Source organism: Conger conger, chromosome 7 (genome assembly GCF_963514075.1).
Source record: "Conger conger chromosome 7, fConCon1.1, whole genome shotgun sequence".
Classification (NCBI taxonomy): Eukaryota; Metazoa; Chordata; class Actinopteri; order Anguilliformes; family Congridae; genus Conger; species Conger conger.
In genome coordinates, this window is record NC_083766.1 from 34,930,782 (window position 1) to 34,949,471 (window position 18,690).

The window sequence follows — 18,690 nt, forward strand, 5'->3', positions numbered from 1 at the left end:
CCCTTGCTTTTTAAATGCTGATTAAACAAAGAAAAGGCCTGTAAGGAAGAAACAAAAAATATGAAATCAAAAACAACCATAAAATGATTTTTGACAGCACTAAATAGGTATTTTTGACCAGGTGAGTTAGAATTATAGAATTCAGAGCTTCAAGCACAGCCTTCCAACAAGCCTTCCAGTCACTAAACTCAGACCTTTTTTTAATGTTCATCTCCTATAATTGTTGTATCCATGATATTGTTGAAATCTGAAATGGGATGTTTTCGGCATTAGTAACAGATGTGGTTTTCATATCTTATTATGCGCTTGAACAAAAGGCCTGTGGATTTTGATGGGTCAGATCAAAGTGAATCTGTCAAAATGAATTTTTCCCAGTGACAAGTATTTTAAAAGGAAGAAGGCAAAACTGCTATTCACTTTAAATTCTACCCTCAAGCCTGTTTTCCATGGTTGTGTTTATTTCTGTGATGGTTAAGAAATGAGTGATGGGCATTGCTTTCAGTGAGTTAGATCATTTGGCTCAGCTCACCTTTAAGAGTTCTTTAAGCTCTTCAGTGGTTTCAAAATAATCCAAAGTTAGTGATAGTTTGGCCGTTTCAGTTGAACCTCACTGCACCTTCTAATGGCCAAAATAACATTATTTTGCATTATGTTGCAAAGTAGGGCATTTTTATATACTATACTGAAACAAATTGCACAGTAAACACAGTGCATAGATTGAACCATTCAAAAGAGAGTACACTCAGACAAATACAACATCATATTCCATAACAATAAATAACCATGTGCAAAATGGCTGCACCGACTCAGTGCAACTAGATTGGCCAGGTAACTTTTTCTTCTTCAATTGTTATTACTACCATGTTATTTTCTCAAAGTAGTTTATTTGACTTAGTCTGGATCTTGCTTCTCTATTGATTACAGATGGAAGGTATTGTTGAGGTCAACAGTATAATGAGTATGTAAAATATAGAATTAATTCAAAAATCAAATAATATTGTTATTACATAATTTCATAACATATAAATATATAGCAATTTAATTTGTATGATAGACTATCGAAACAGAATTATTGCTGCTCAGTTCCAGATATATTTCTTTCTGCTTGTCACACATCCCTCTGTCAGGATGAAAATCTGATCGATTCACGGATTCATTTATTAATCCGTTGGGAAATTATTTTTGCATGATACAGTTGTCAGATGGCAACACATAATATAGCCTATAGCCACACTTCAATGCAGTTTATTGAGGGCCGTATATATCATCATAAGCAATGCAATCAAACGTTCATGCTGCCTACACACAGGAGGAAGTCAAAAAAGGTCTCACCATTCTCACTTATTCATTATTTTATTGACTATACATATTATTTTAATGGTATAGTTTATTAGGCTACCTTTATTACTGAAGTCAGACTGAAGTCAGACGGGTTGTACTTATTTGAGATGTACCTAACTATTTTTCATGTTTCAGAAATTACAGCTGCCTCATTCGCAAACATCAACCACTAAAAGAAATGCATAAGATATATGTGACAGCCTTCCACTTACATTTTAAGTGCAATCTCACTGATTTAAATTTATCATTATGAGACTGAATACAACCATTTAGAGGGTCACTCATTTTCATTTGTCATTATCATATATTCAGACATCAGTGTTAAAGACAAACAGTCTTTTATGAACTGCTACTCAATCACAGAGCAGAGCATAGCTATGTGAAATGAGTAAAAAAAAACATGCTATTTTTCAATTACAGAATTTCTATTCTTTGGACAATTGAACTGCTGTTTATGATCTTGTCCTATTGCCTGCTGTCCAGTTATTCTGGTTTTAAAGTACCTGAGGCTTTGTGTAGGCCTTATTGTCCTGTGAGTGCACTGTTCCTAAAGTTCCGTCGGTGCTATTCCACCCTTGCCACTTCCTCTTGCGAACCTCATTGCATGTGAGAACACAATTTTGTGTCGCATGAAAAGGGCTGTGTGTTTGAATGCAGAGTGCGGCCGCTCGCACGGTGAACTCTGACCCTAAAGTGGATGAGGCGGAACTGCGCCTGTGATGCAGCCGGCGACTAGACTCCCCCGCGCTCCGGCGAGCTCTTTTCCGCGCTCAATCACATCCGTCCCCTCGGAGGAAGTTGATTGCGGCGTACGTCCCCGGTGAATTGACACCGGGTGGCCTTCCCGGATTGATCCACCTTCGCTCCGTTTCTTTCTCCACCTCCCCTGAGCTTTCTTTTCTCTGCTTTTTTTTCCGCTCTGTGTCTGGAAGGGCCCCGCGGCTCGGCGCGCTGTGGCCCCGCTCGCTCTCTGAAGTGCGCGGGAGTTGGTGCGGGAGACTGTGGGCCTGACCCTGCCATGTTCAGCCATAAAAGCGCCTCCTCCTAGAATTCTGAGAGTGAGGAGGTCTCCCATGGCTCTGATTGGGTATCAGCCGCTTTCCCTTGCAGGCTGCGGCAGCCAGTCCACAGTGCGGATGTGGATGATGCTTCTCCCCTCTTTCCAATCTCTTATTTTTACCTCCTTGTTTTCTTTTCTCGCCTCCTTTCCTTGCTCCTAGCTCTACCTGTCGAGTTGGCGAGGAATGGAATCGGAGACAAGGACAGAAGGAAAAGTGGATGGGTATTAGGCAAAAACCTTAATTTGAGGCCACATCAGTTCCAGACATGGCGACTTCCGCAAAGGATGTGCTCGTGTTTCCTTGTTGAAGAGTCCTTCAGGAGCCTCCTAGCTCCTTGCTCCTAACTCCTTCAAGAAGCATTTAAAAGGTTACACTGTCCTTAAAGATGGCGGACCTCGATCGATTTCAGGGTCAGTTGAGGAAAGAAGAGAGAAGGAATGATTATAAGTAATGATAGGAATCAGCCCCTATAGTCTGTGTGCCTGCAGCTGTTGTGTGCTAGCGCACTCACTCAGCATCATAACCAGAGCTGGGGATGCACTCTGCTACAGGCAGCAGGGATCAGGTGGACATCACACGGGTCCTCAGATTCGTGCCATGAAGTCACTGAGTCCATTTCCAATAGCATTTTTGTCATGTTCAGTGGTTCTGGATGTTGGCCGTTTTACTGTAGGTATTGTTGAGGTCAACAGTATAATGAGAATGTAAAATATAGAATGAATTCAGAAATTCTAATATAGATGTTTGTATTCATTCATGTTATGTGCTCTTTGTTAATTGTTACACTGTATGTGTTCTTGCTCTTATGAAATAAAAATAAAAAACATACTGCCAGAGGCCTGGGAATTGTAGAATTGTAGCTATGCTAATTTAAATACATTTGACTTACAAAAATGCAAATGACTGCCCCCCCCCCCACTCACACACAAAACAGCTTAGTTATACTTGTAATGGTTGAACTGTGTCTGCAAAATAACATTTGCATTTATGTGTAAGTGAAGGACAAATATTAATTGAATCTTTGACATTCACTCTGCTACATAATTGAATATTGAAAGTTGGAGAGAGACACACTGTATTCAACACGTTTGGCACACAGTTTGCTACCTGATTTGAGCATGCATTGCTCAATATTTCCACTTATTTAGGTAAGTGCTGTATACGTTTTTTCTGTTTTTCTGAGTTGGTATTGATGGCTCCGAGTGTGCTTCAATGAACCGTCAAGGTCATTTGTTAGTGATTTATATGTTACATTCGTACAATTCATTGACAAAAAAAGAATAAGACTGTTCTCATTATAAGATGATAATCTTACCCATGCATAAAAAATTGTTTTTCATGTAAAAGAAAAATATTGAACAGCTCAAACTCTCGAACTAGATTATTTCTTAAACGATTTCCTCTTTAAATGAGAAAAATGGGAGTCATACAATAACTAAAGACAGATCTGAGATGGGGCCACACCCTTTGCACCCCTATTGACCAGCTGCCACTGAGTGGAAGTTGAAGCTTGTTCTCTCTCTGAAAATATGTTTTGTTTTTGAGTGGATACAGATGCTCAAGGCTGTCCCTGGTAGGCTTAGAAACACAATGGAGCCACAGTAAAAACACTGGACAAATCCCTTTCAAATTTGATGGCAATATCACCAAAAATGTGCAGTCTGCATTGTATTTTCTAAGATATGTCTCGGCAGGTTTCTAAAAAGGATATTTGGAGACTCCAAAAGGACACATGGAAACTGAATGATATTATGGGTTGTGTATGAGGTGTAACATAGATTGCATAGTAAATGATAAACACTTTTTATCCTGAAAAATGTGCTCTCACTTCTCCCCTTCCTGTCACCCTTCCCCTGAAATGCAGAGAAGAAAATTCCCACTCCGGCCTTGCGACTTCAGAGGTTAACTCATATTAACATTATGCTGAAATTATTACTTATAATCTTAACGCTTATAATTATTGACTTATTCAAGTTTCTAGATAAAATGTGAACGCATCAAAATTAAGAAACTAAAATAATAAGTAAGAGTCACAAAGATCTTTTTGTCACAATAACACAATCTCAGTTTTTATATAGATCAAGTAGCAGGAACCTGGTTCTCATCTCTATATCTAATTAATACTACTACTACTACTACTACTACTACTACTACTACTACTAATAATAATAATAATAATAATAATAATAATAATAATAATAATAATATTATCTGAGAGTTATCTGAAAATTTAAATTTTCTCCGTGCTTGTGAACAATATCTGCAAGTGGTTACATATTTAATGAGAAAAGCACTACAGTTCCCAGAGCCTTCAGATGCAGATAATAAATATCATTCTCAGAAATGGAGGGAGTAACTTGTTTTTGTTTACAGCATTCATCTTGAGGATACTGTGAGTTATACATCCCATTTAGAAGCAGATGCTTGCCTGTTCTGACATTATTTGTGGTGGTGCGGTCAGTCTTGGGTGTCTCAAGAGGGAATTACATGCTCATTTTATGATCTTGTATTATCTCCAGTTTTTTTCCTGTAATTTCTGGAAATGCTTGCAGTCATCTTAAAGGAACTGAGGCAAATATCCAACAAGAGATTCTTTCTTCTCTCACATTGCCAGAGAGAGTTAGAAAGAAATCTTGTAGAAAGTTTGTAGGGCCAAAGAAGTATTAGACCAATACATTTTTTTAAATAAAACACGACTATTGGAATCAGTACACCCAGAGTTTAAATTATTTAATTACACTGTTATACAGCACATTCTCAAAACTTTTTAAACGATATTAAAAGAAATGGGGACGGCTCCCTTTCAGCAAAAGTCTGGTTTGCAGCTCGATTCAAAGCTGGTTGCTGAGGAAGGGTTCAAGGCTGTTAAGACTGGATGGTTTCCGGGGGCGTTCTCTCCCGATGCTTGTCGTCAGGTGAGCAGGGCCCTACAATGACTTCTCTCATTAGCGGATGCTCCCAGGTGTGAGCTGTTGTCTCTCCGAACTCACTAAAGTGAATACATGTGCATGTTAGCCCTGTCACGGAGAACACCTGGGGATCACGGGAGAAAAAGGAAAAAAAGTCTCTTTCCTGCTCTTTGATGGTGATGTTGAATGCGAGACTGGGTTTTATTTCATTGCGTGTATGCCTTTTTTCCCTTGACATTGTCACAGTCTTTTCAGTGAGACATTTTTATTTTTTTTCCCCTAGACTGAGCATTGGCGGTGAATATATGTAATAATATTATACAGGCAATAATATAAATGTTATTGTTTGGTGTCTCTTTATGATTTATTCCCATCAATGTGTACTATGTTGGATATTTTCATTTTTGTATTGGGGGTTTTCTACCTGTTCATCCAGGAGCATTGTTAATATACTCTGGACAGTATTAGCGTACTGGCTGCTTTGTTAGAATTCATACTAATCACATTGGAATTGAGTGTGAGCTTTTCACATACTGTTGTCTAATCATTCATGGTCGCTCAGTCATGTGTTATGTTTGATGCACTGGTTTTCTGTGAAGCTAGAACACTGCCACATTTTTCTGATGGTGGAATATTATTTTGTATTGTAATCTCATTGTACATAATATGGGTTATACTTACAGTGAGGTCTGTATGTATTTGGACAGTGACATTTATTTATTTATTTTGTTCTATACTCCAGCACATTGGATTTGAAATTGAAAAATATGTGGTTAAAGTGCATGCTGTCAGCTTTGAGGGTATTCATATCCATAGCAGATGATCCATGTAGGAATTACAGTCTTTTTTTATATACAGGATTGTAGGGGACCAAACGTAATTGGACAAAGGAACAAAATCTTAAATAAAGTTGTCCTATTTAGTACTATTTAGACTATTTAGACACACCTCTTCAAACAGCACCTCTCCCCATCCCTCCCTACCTCCCTGTGAACCTTAATTGTTGTCTCTGTGACTTGTGTATCGGTATTTTAGTTGGCTAGGTAAGCAGTGTTTGGATAGTTAACTTTGGTGACTTTTGCTCTGTTTGTTTGTTTGTTCAAAAAAAAAAAAAAAAAAAAAAAAAAAAAATGGCCCTTGTCCTTATCTTTGTTGTACAGGTAGCAGTTGAAATTGTACTTACCTCTAGGGTCTTTCAGCGAACTTATCCCTGGTTATGGGTATGCACTTTGTTGTACGTCGCTCTGGATAAGAGCGTCTGCCAAATGCCAATAATGTAATGTAATGTACTTGGTTACAAATCCAATCTGTGCTGGAGTACAGAGCTGAAACAACAATAATTGTGTCACTGTCAGGACATCATATGTCATGGCCATAAATATTCAGTCACATTTACTATGTACTGATATGTGCTAGAAAAGGTAATATTTCCCTTGGACTGATCTTAAATAGTAACATTTGTAAAATGTTGTCCTATCCCCAGTCAACAGAAGATTCACACTTTAGAGTGGAGATCACTGTACCAGCATGATGAGGTGTAAAATGTGTACCAAAGTGTGTTGCAATGCTTCATCATTATTTTGGGTAAAGGTGCAGATTAATTTACTTTATAATGGACAAAAAGGCATTTTGGATAGATAAGGAGATACTAAGGGACACTATGGTACACTTACATTTTGCTTCATACAGTACATCTTTAGTAGTTCTGCATATCACTCTCATGTACTGCACTTATTGTCAAGTGTGGAATGTATGATCAAGTAAATGTCTATTACATTTGTGACTCATTTGTGAAAATAAAGGACAACTACCTCAGTTTTACACTTTCACAATGATTTTTATTTGTGGCACTTTACACCTGAATATAATATCAAAATATATTCATAAAAAAATTAACTTAGTATTATAAATGGTACAGGTGTCTTGCTCCATTTAAGCCATTTTCCAAGTGATGCACTCATCTGGATTTGGCATCTGTGCAAAGGAGGTTTTAATCACTAAAAACTATGTTTTAAGTGAAATGTTTGCATTTGCTGAAAGCCTCAGAAGACAGGAAATGAAATTGCTCAACCCTAATGCTTAACATCAGCCTGCTCTCCATCAAGGTATCAGCACAGATCTGTGATAACATGTTACAGCCCTATATGTCTCCTGTATGTCAAACAACATGTGCTCACCACTGGGCAGATTGTTTAAGATTCAAACCTCTCAAAGAATTCATAATCGTAGAATAATGCACTGTAGAGTGTATTAGCAATTTGCATATTAAGGTTAGAGGCAATATACCTATGTTGTACTTGTCTAAAGCATGCCTTCTTTCCAACAAGTCCATGTGTCCTATTCGGGATCGCATATGGTATCATGCATTCAAGTGTGTATTGTAGAGTATAGAGTGTATATTGCTATGATCTCATTAATTTAGGCCTACTGTATGTCATGATGGATAAAGGTGTACAAGCAGATATATAGCCTACGGTACAGATCAGAAGCTTTTGAAGCTCCTTGATTGAACTGCATCACACTGCTTGTACTGGCCTCCTTACTTTAATGAAATAGAATGAGAAAGCAGCTACTAATGTGAACTGTTCTTTTTGTGTGACATACAATTGCAACAGTCTTAGTGATAAATAGTCAAACAAACAGGAACCATTTCATTTAAAGTATGTAATGGCCAACCAGATACCATGCTGATATTAAACCTCATAACCTCTACAAGTTTAGCCTGGTTATGTGACCAGAACCATTCCACAGTCACAATTAGCGTTGCGGTTGTTGAATTTATCTTTTCAGTAAATATGTTGATGGGCAGTTTGAAGTTTATTATGCTCCAAGTATTCCCAGATGTGATTACTTACTATCCTTTGAAGGATCTTATGACGGAGGGTAGTAAGTTAATTGGTCTACTATTTCACACAATTGTTATCTTCGGGTATTTGGCACAATTTCTCATTTTTCAGATCATTTGGGAATATACTTTGACATTTGACAAATTAAACAAGTATCTAATTGGGGCTGCAATACAAGGAGCAGTAAACTTATGAAATTGCCATCCATTAGATCCAGCCGATATGACACGTTCTCAGGGAAACCAAACGGCATAGTTAACACTTCCTCCGTAAAGTAACTGAGTTCGCTGACTCTGTGTATGTCCAACAATCAAATGCTTTACAGATATGTGCTTTAAGTATGCACTGCATAACTCTTTATGTGTATGTGATATGAAGTGATCAACACCAGCTGTTGCCTACAGGTGTATTCATACACATTGGGCCGGACTATAGGGGCCATTTTGTGGTTTTAAATTAAGGTGATGACTAGATAAATGTTAAAACTTTGTAAAAATGTTATTTAGAAAGAAAATGAAATGCGACAGTGAGATGCATTTCATTCCCTTCTCTCACTTGCCTTTTCCCATTTCAAGTTACCATAAAATGTATTATACTTATTTCAATTTTTTCTGTTCTCGTTTGAATGACACATACAGTGCTGCGTGTGCCCCTCCTTTCTGTCCCCCCAGGTCTTGTTTCGGAAGACGAGTACTTGGAGATCCCGTCTATCTCCAGGCAGCAGGCCGGGACGTACGAGTGCACCGCGGTCAACGACGTGTCCGCAGACGTGCAGACGGTGGAGCTGACCGTCAACTGTGAGTGCCCTCCCTGCGCCGTTCAGCCCCGCGCTTTCGCCAAGAAGACGCAGCTGCTTGTGGCTCATATTCCCCTCCTGCGCTCATCAAACGGGATGTGTAAAACATTGATATGCCAGGCTGTCAGATAGTTGTATGGCAGGTAGTCAACTTCTTCAGACGGAGGCGGCGGTTAATGGAATTTAATTGTATGATGTACGGTAATATGCTGGATAAAGGTGTATGTAGCGTTTCATTTCTGTTTGGTGGCAGTTGTTTGTAGGATAATGTATTTAAGTGTCACTTTTTTGACATGATTGCAAATAAAATGTGTGTAGCAGCAGTGTATACTGTCAATAGTCTATTTCAAGGACAAGGTTTTTGCATACACTTGAGCTGTGGATTTTTCAGTTGTACATTTCATAGTATATATATATATATATTTGTTTCCTTTGATTTCACCCAAAATTACATTTTTGAGCTGTATTAGTTACTGAAGCTGTCGACGAGCAATATTGCTGTGTGTATGTCAAGCATTACAGCTGATGATTCTGTATGTCAGTGGAGCCAAAAAAGAAAGCATAGAGGATTACCACTAGAGGTCAGACTAAACGATGTGGTAACTCTTTTCAAGTTTGCTTAAAACCAAGTGCAACAAAAGAACAAAAATGAACAATACGTTTGCTGTTTTGGCTTATAATTTTGTTATGAATTTATATTACAATTTAATAATATAAATGAATACAACATAGGAATACAATACGAATTAAAAGGACACAGGCTGACAGAAATTCACCGTGGAGTGCATGAGCCTTGTCTACATGTCTGTCAGCATTTCTCTCTCTGTCCGCTCCCAAATCGTAATAGCACATTATAGATGCTTAGTCTGATTCGCTTGTATCAGCAGCGCTCGTGGTGTGTGCCAGTCTCTCTCTCCCGCTGGTCTCAGTAGCGCTTGTCTGTTTTTGCTGACTTGTCCGCAGACCCCCCGTTTGTGACAGAGGGTCGGGATGTGGGAGTGTCCCTCAGCCAGCGCGGGGTCCTCCAGTGTGAGGCTGACGCTGTGCCGGAGGCTGAGTTCGAGTGGTACCGAGATGACAAAAGGTAACTCCTTTCGGGCTTTTATTACTATCTGCAAACTCTCAGTGTTTTGTTTTTTGACCGAGTCTTAACCCCTTAATTTCACTTGCCATTCATTCCTTTTTTGAGGGTGCAATTTTCAATCACTATGGTAACAGGATATACCATTTTAAAGCGTTAAAACTCACAGTTCTATCTGTATATCCTATTTTAACATGCCATTGTTTTATCGATGACAGTATAACATGCAGGTGGTAAAACAAGTGTGAGGGGACCTCACCTTTTCTGCATTTTGGAAATCCACATAGTACAAGAAATACGGTAATGTCAGTGTCCTTTTTACAGCACGTGTCCAATGGACCAATTGCATAAAAATCTTCCACTTTCACTGTGTTTGAGCTTCTGTAACTTTGTTTTAGGGTTTTGAGTAATTCTGACTCTTGGGAAGGAGGTCAAAAGGTGGTGAAAAGGGTTCAAGAATAGCCACCATTTTATTTTGGATAAGTAATTTTTTTCAATCTCAACGCTGTTATCCGATGTGAACAATGTTTTTTTTTCTTCTTACCAATGATGTTCTTCTCGTCTCAAAATTATATTTTTACATTTATATTGGCCCCATCAGTGCATTGTGTAGGTAGATGATTGTGTATAAATGCTTGAGTCATAAGACACGGATGTTAATTTTGCCATCTACTATTCAATTAATAAATATTTGTTTGAAATAAATACAGGCGATTTACCCTACCTAGTCTCATGGCAAATGCGTACCTCTGAGCACTTTTTTGCAGAACGCAGATTACGTTCTCACAGGTATATTTTGCTGCAGTTTTTAAATCAAATGTTCACTGGGGTTGCTAAAGAGAAGCATAGAGTTGATATTACTGGAGAAGAGGCATGTAAGCTCGGGAGACAGGCGTAAGACACTACAGGCCCATTCTACTACTAGCAGTTCACAAAGAACATCATGAGGGCTACTTTGGGATACATGAACTAATCATTGTTTTCATTGCACCTCTAACTTGAGAAGAACATTAGAGCATGCAGAAACTTGAGGTGTAGCCTGCTGCCTGATTGATCAAACTATAGCATACTTGGTAAGCTCCTGGAGTCTGTGCCAGATGGTCTACGGCTTAAATTCAGATCATCCTCCAAACGTTTTTAAAAATCATTTGGATTGTGAAATGAATACGATGCAAATGTGTCACAGGCTTTTCAATGGCATGGACACCATTGAGATTGAAGCAGATGGCAAGGTCTCGATGCTGACATTCTTCAACGTGTCCGAATTGGACTATGGCAACTACACGTGTGTCGCTATCAACAAACTGGGCACCATGAACACCAGCATGGTTCTGTACGGTGAGTATAGGCCATTTGCCATACCTGAGTGTACACTACACTATAGGCTGAATAAGTATGTGATGAACAGACCCTTCAATCATACCGCAAATGAATAGACAATTTAGACAATTATAATGCTTGTCCTCACCCATGTACAGAAGATTGGCAGTGAGTCTTTCTGCAAGTGAGGAGGTCCTTCAGTGATCAAGTGTATTGTAAGGACTGGTAAATGGAAATTGCCTCTCCTAACATTGTTTAAGAAGGTTAACATTAACACTGCTCACATTACGGTTCATAGCACTGACTTGCCTCTGACTTGATGAGAGCTCACTTGTATGTGCCACTCACAAAAGTGTACTGTCAATGATTTTTAAGTCTTTTTGCTTTGTTCTGTTTTATTCTTCTGGTGTAGAAGTTATTGAGCCCACTAGCTCAACGCTATTGCAAGGTCAGTACTGTGCATGAGCATGTCAACAATGGCTCCACTCACTCCTCTCAAATAAATGTTCCAGCATGCATGCGAACAACCTTGCCATTTTCAGACTGACCACATTCTAACAAATAATTCAAAAAAACATCAGTTTTTGCTCTTATAACAGTTCTAATATATCACAAGACAATCCAATGCACTCAATGGCATATGCTTTCTGTCCATTCTTGGCCTTTGACATACGATTGCATGCAATCACTGGGGGAAAATCCAGCCATGCACAGCTTGTAATTACCAGCTACCAGCTGTTATATAGAGCTTGTCTAAACTAGTCGACTAGTTTCAAAACCTAGCTTGAGCTGTTTTTTTCAGCAGGGATGTTAATTTGTTATATTGGTGAGATCATTTTGGCCATTTCTGAGTCCCTCAAACTGTGTTTAAAAAGAAAAACGAATGCTTGCGCTTATTTCTAAAAGCTAAGGATAAAAGTATGTTGAATCTGGCACTACCCCAGGTCACTCTGAAGGAATGCAATTGCCAGGCGGTCAACCGACTGCTGTGATACAATATTGAAGCATCATTAGCAGAAAAAAATAAAAAAAGACAATATCCCTATTCATTTTATTCATGAGAAAACTCTATTTAGTCTGAAGCATGTTATTAGCACAGTCGGAAGTACATTACCTCAACTTGTTCTTGCTGTTTTGTCAATTACGAAACATGCCCCTCTCTCATCCCACCACTTTAAAGGGTTGCCTGGTGACTCAGAATGGAAATGGTAAAAGAAGCTCTGTTTAGGTTGTGCTAACAGCCATTTTGTTTTCTCTCAACCCTCCCATTGCATGACATGATGCCACCTCGCTGATTTTGCATGCTAATATCTGCATGTAAGTAACTGTCATAACATTCCCCTGTGCTATCACAAGTGCATCTTGCAGTGTTCTGTTTTATTGTTTACTGATAGGAAGCCGGTCTACTGTTTATACTGTTTACATGTGTTTCACTATACATGCATGTACAATGTAGATGCTGTCATGGTGCTAATTGTCCTTGTTCCTGTCATTGTTCTTAGCAATGATTGTGGGAAACAAATGGGGGCCTATTTACTTACTCTTACTAATAACCAGTGTCCTGGAAAATGTTGTTGTCCGAGGTCATAACAGATGTCTGATCATAGAAGTGATGTCTTTTCTGTTTTTTTATTTCTTATTTACAGTATATTTTAAAATGATCAAATCATACCCTTTTCACATGGCATTGAACATGTTACCTACATGGAGAATTTTAGCAAGGACGTAAGCAAAATGGGATGCATTAACTGTGTCCTCTCTTGAGATTCCGTAATTACTTTGATTTTGATTGTGGGGAAGCCACTATTATTTTAATTATCCTTGTGCAAAATTTTGTATAATCTGCTGTGCCAGTGTAATTGGATAGCTCTCCCAAAAGAAACCGTATTGAATTCTGGAAAATCCTAGGGAAATTAGAAGTTATTGTATTACATGCATCAAAGAAAAGCCATAATATACTGTCCCTGACTCAACAATGCTCTTGTCATAAAATAGCATTACGAATCATGCATTCAAATATATTGTACAAAAGTATTGTTAAAAATATATATATATAGATATATATATGAAAATGCATATACTGTAACAACTGCATATGTGCTTAGAGGTTCATCCAATAAGTTTAAAAAAATGAGAAATGAGAGGAATGTATTTCAGAAGGCTTTTTAATGTATCATTATTATTTTTTGGATACTAGAATAGCTTTTTCATTCAAATGACATTCCTTGTGTTAATTTATAACCAGAATTAAAAAGTTTAAAAAACATATCAAAGGCATCACATTACTGTTTTCCGTGAATGTCCACAAAATGGTGTCTGGGGTACTACTAATTCACTGCTCAGGCACCACGACCATCTGCCAAATGCAAGAGGTCTTCTATTGCTTGGAGACAGTTTTTCTCAAGCGATCTATATTAAATCAAGACATTTATAAGTGTTGTAATTAAAAAGCAACATTCTTTAACATGATAATGGATATACTGAAATAATTTCACATTACAACTGCTAATTGATAAAATAATTGCGACTGATTGTTCAAGCTGAAAGAATACAAAATTTGACACATGGCCCAGTTAATATTGTGTTTTTGTCTATTAATTACGGTTAATTCATAGCAGAAATGTCTCAACACCCTCTTGGAGTTTTCTTAAGCTGTGACTCTTAGAGACAGCTCCTTAATATAAGAACATTACATTGCCAGCTGAGCTGGTGCCTCTGAGCTGTCATCCTGCTTGTGTAGCTCTATAAATAGAGCAGGAAGCACTGCTAGTTGTGTGTGAAACGTACAGTATCACTCTTTCATGTGTTACCATGTCGTTACGGGACACATCGTCCATTTCTTTTGCAGCCTTTTCACCGACGACTGACAAAACAGTCTTTTCTGAAGGTAAAACTTGTCTTTTGTCTGTGAGTTATGTAGTTGGCTATCTAAAGTATTTTCAGGCAAGACCAAAGGCCTCAAGTGGTTTAGAAGTACCATTAGTCCATTAGATGTGCAGTCACATTAAAATAATTAAAATGAGTGAATATTGAATATTGAATATAGTTAATATTGACAAGCTTATAGTATTTATGGTCTGTATATAGTATAGTATTTAAGCATATAGTCATTTAGCTCAGAAGCCATTGCTTAAGCATACATACTAAATGTTTGCTTATTGTACAAACTATTTTTGTTCAAGATGTAACTCTTCTCCTGTGATTTTATATATTTTTTCTTGATAATGTGTACCACTGTGTAAGCAATGAGTACCACTATGTTATATGATATAACAGACATTATTTTTAAAGTATAGCTTAAGGTATTTTAAATAGCATGAAGTTAACACTTTAAGCATTAATGAGCAAATACTGTGCTTTATGATGGCAGGCAACCTATCATAACCCTTCCCACACATGCATGATTTAATTATATATGAGCGATTTAATGGTGCTTTTGGAAAGGAGATCAATGCTTGGAGGGTGCTGGGGAACAGAGAACGTAGTAAATTCCCCAAAACTACAAAACTACGTCCAATCTAATTTATTTAGTATTATTATTATTTTGTATTGTGTAAATGGCAAGATCTGCAGACCTCTTATTGTAGACGCTTCTGATTTGCCTGAGTTTTTTCTAAGTTACCAAACTGTATTTTGATGACACCCTGTGCTATAGTTTCACTGAGTAGCACATTGTACGTAAGCTCTTTGCTGGGACAGTTGCATAATTAAAAGTGGGGATACCCCTTGTCAAATTGCATGTTTTGTTGAATCACTAAGTGAAACAAAGTTAATGCAACCTCTGCAGCATACAAACCTAAACATGACATATTTCTGCAAATTCAAATTAAGTTGCAATTTATTTGCTGTTTGAAAGAAAACAAAAAGCCAAATGTGGCAAGTGCAAAGGTTTAGGCACCCTTCCAGTTGATTGATTCATACTTTAGTTTTTTTTTTATCATGATTGACTCTTTAGGCCAACACTACTCAACTCCATTGTGGGCCGCAGTATCTACAGCCGTTTGCTACATACTGTGCGCTACATCACCTGATTTCACTAATTAGCTTATTATCTGAACCTAGCAGGTAAAATAATTAGTGAAATCAGGTGGTGTAACACACAGTTGGGGAAAATATGTGGAGTTGAGTAGCGTTGGCCTGAAGAGTCGATAATGTTTTGAGACCTTAAGTAGGAGTTGAGTTGAGTCTCGCTGCTGGAGTTGAGGAGTGCTAAATTAAGCCCGGTGAAGACAATTCCAAAGGTTCAAAAAATCTCAAGTTGTTTTACTCTAAACAATGATGGGCTCCTCTAAGCAGCTGATTGAGGATTTGAAAAGGTTAGTGACTTACATATCAGAGGAAGGCTATACTGAGCTGATGAATATACTGATGAATTTTCACTGTCAGAAGCATCATTAAGAAATGGACGTTTAAGGGAACTGTTGTTGGCTAGATCTGGGGGACTGAGACATTTTTAAGAGAACTTCTCATACAGTAGACTGATCAGGTAGGAAAGCAAAATACACATATTGCTGCAAAGTACCAGCACAAAGATTTAGCTGACTCCAGAGTAGGGGTGTACCAGTCTACTGTGCAACACTGTTTGCTCCTTCTAATCTCATCATGAAAGTCGATGTCTGAGGTATGCAACACAGTACTTAGATACGACCTTTTGGACCAAAGTTCAGTGAACTGATGAAACAAAAACTGAACAAAACTGACCGCAACCACCAAAGATGCATTAGGAGAAAAAACGGAAAAAGCATGTGAAGAAAATAGCACCTTGCCAATGGTTAAGCACGGGGGTGGATATATTATGCTTTGGGGTTGGGTAGCAGTCAGTGGCACAGGAAATATTGCGGGGGTGGAAGGAAGAATGAATTCAACTGAATGTCAACAAATGCTAGAAGCTAATGTCCCAGAGTCATTGTAAAAATAACTGAAGACATTGAGGCTGAAAAGAGGTTAGGTATTTCAAGATAACAGTTTTGCACCTTCGATGAAATATTTCGGACCTTTTGAACAAAAGGCCTTCACAGTACCCAGACATGAATATTATTAAAACATTTCTGACACAGAAGGGTTTTTGCAAAGAAGAATGGAGACAAAATACTAAAGCAAGCTTAGAATGGCTGTTACCTGGTTACAAGAAATGTTTGGAAGCTTTGCTTCTGCCAAGGGAGGTGGTAAGTACTGACAAACAGGTTGCCTAAACTTTTGTATATGCCACTTTTGCTATTTTATTATTTCTTATAAATTTGGCATATTAACAGTAATTGTGCATCGCAATTTACAGAAATATGCCAAGTTTCCTGTCAAAGATATTTTCACTGGGAAAAAAGCAATTAAACATTTTTAAAAAGATGTAAAAAAGCCTATTTGGTCCAACCTGAAGTGTGCTGGCTTTGGAATGTGTAACACACCCATCCCCTGCATACACCCAGCCCTACTGGAATACAATGGCTCTGTCCGACATTAGAACACACTGCTGTTTGTTTATGCATGCTTTGTAAAGCAGTACTGGCATGCAGGATAATGTTTCATGTCCACATTTTAGTAACCTTCAAATTCACACTTGGCACACAACGAGCCTCTTAGCCTTTAACCCCAGTCTGTAAGGCCCAGCCATGGCCCTGTCTTTGAACCCTTCGCCACAGCTGCTCTCAGTCCCAACAGAAGCTGATCAACTTGTCCGCGCAAAAAAAATGCAATTAGGGCTGACCTCAACCGTTGACTGGTCAAGGACTTGTTCTACGCTGAGTTGGTGGTGTGAGACTACTCAGTACAGCCACACTAGTGGCAGAAAAGAGGTAGCCCCTGAAGCACCACCACTTACTGCAAATGCTCATCAATGGGATCGACATACTGCAGGGCATAAAATGACCCTAGATCCAGACTACATGATCTGTTCATTTGAAACAGAACGCAGGCCTGGATTTCATCATCGGTAATCTTTATCTTTGACAACAAACAAATGAACCAAATCATTGCACTTTGGAAAACTTCAAATTTAAGGACATGTTGTTTCAATCCAGGCAACAAAAACAATGTAGTTTTACGGGATGACTGCCTTTGTTGTTTTTAGTAAGTTGCTTTTTTCATATAACCTCTCTTTTAGAAATGACATCTGCTTTAGAAATGACAGCATCTGTTTTAGAAAAGACAACTTCAACAGACTATGCAATATGGGGAGGTCTGTAACCAATACCCTATTATATCTAATACCCTAAACAAATTAAACAAAGAATAACTGGAATGCCAACAGAAGCATTAATAAATCACTAACCCATAGCAATTAACACTACTGATGCTAGTGACATGCATGGTGGTTGGAGGTCCTATCGGCAGATGTTAGACTGCCTATGATGAATAGCTTTGGATCACTGTTCCCTCTCTGCCCTATTCTGCTATTCCTTAAAGTTGAGTAAACAAGTTCAGTGCCCTCCAGAAGTAAGGGAACAGCGAGTGAAATGTGTTATTTATATTTGAGATCCAACAATGAATATGAGTGAATAATGAACAGTGAAAAGAACAGTTATTTTTGATTAATTTTTATTTGATGGTATACGTATGCACATATGTTTTGCCGTTTTACAGAAACAATTTTTGGGTTAATTTTCATTTTTGCATGGATTCTCTTATTTTTATTTTTATTTATATTTTTTGTGAATGTCCAATTCACACACAATGTAAAAGCGAATATTGAACTTGATTTCAGTTTAAAATGAAGGGCGTCAACACAAGAACAGCTATTTCTTTAAAATGATAAAACATAAATGCACATAAATGCCAATAAATAAAAGCTGTTTTTCTGTATTTTCATCGTTTGATCTCAAATCCAAGTGTATCGCAAAAATAAAAAAGATTTGTTCCTATACTTTTTGATGGCACTTTTTTCCCTTTGCTTTTATTTTTATTACTCAAAGAGATTTTACCTCATTTCTATGTCCGACAATCTCCGTAATGTTACGCAAGATACTAAAACTTTACCCCTGCTTACGTGTTTTACTTGACTTTAAGGAAGCTTAGAGAGAATGCACGTGCAGAGATTGCCTGGAAGAGAACTGAGAATTGAGAATTGAGTAGAGTGCAGTGCGAGGCTGAGAGAGGCATGGGGACAGAGTGCTATCTACCGCCCACAGGTACTTGAGCTGGTAGCTGATATCCATCTTCCGGTTTAGGCAAGGACGAAAACAATCAGGTGTGTTACATTCAGACACGTTTCCTCTCCCTGGCAGGGCCCGGAGCAGTGCAGGATGGGAACAGCGGCACCATGGGAACACAAGCTTCCACCTGTCTACTTATTATTATCGGCCTTCAGCTGCTGCTCAAGTTTTGATGCAACAAATATTTTTCT

The 18,690-nt window shown here is 38.1% G+C and overlaps 1 protein-coding gene across 5 annotated transcripts in view; it reads left to right on the forward strand.

The window, feature by feature from the left end:
* Window positions 1–18,690, forward strand: part of ntm (neurotrimin) — a 328,781-nt gene extending 310,091 nt beyond the window's left edge. For 2 of the 5 annotated variants that reach the window (XM_061248678.1, XM_061248677.1), the window contains 7 exons: window positions 8,829–8,954; window positions 9,917–10,037; window positions 11,221–11,372; window positions 11,767–11,802; window positions 14,203–14,241; window positions 17,452–17,526; window positions 18,572–18,678. In XM_061248678.1, coding sequence (XP_061104662.1) covers window positions 8,829–8,954; window positions 9,917–10,037; window positions 11,221–11,372; window positions 11,767–11,802; window positions 14,203–14,241; window positions 17,452–17,526; window positions 18,572–18,672 — 650 coding nt within the window. In that variant the 3' untranslated portion in view covers window positions 18,673–18,678. Of the gene's footprint in view, window positions 1–8,828; window positions 8,955–9,916; window positions 10,038–11,220; window positions 11,373–11,766; window positions 11,803–14,202; window positions 14,242–17,451; window positions 17,527–18,571 lie in introns of all 5 variants that reach the window. The other 3 variants (XM_061248681.1, XM_061248679.1, XM_061248682.1) reach the window with 3 other exon arrangements.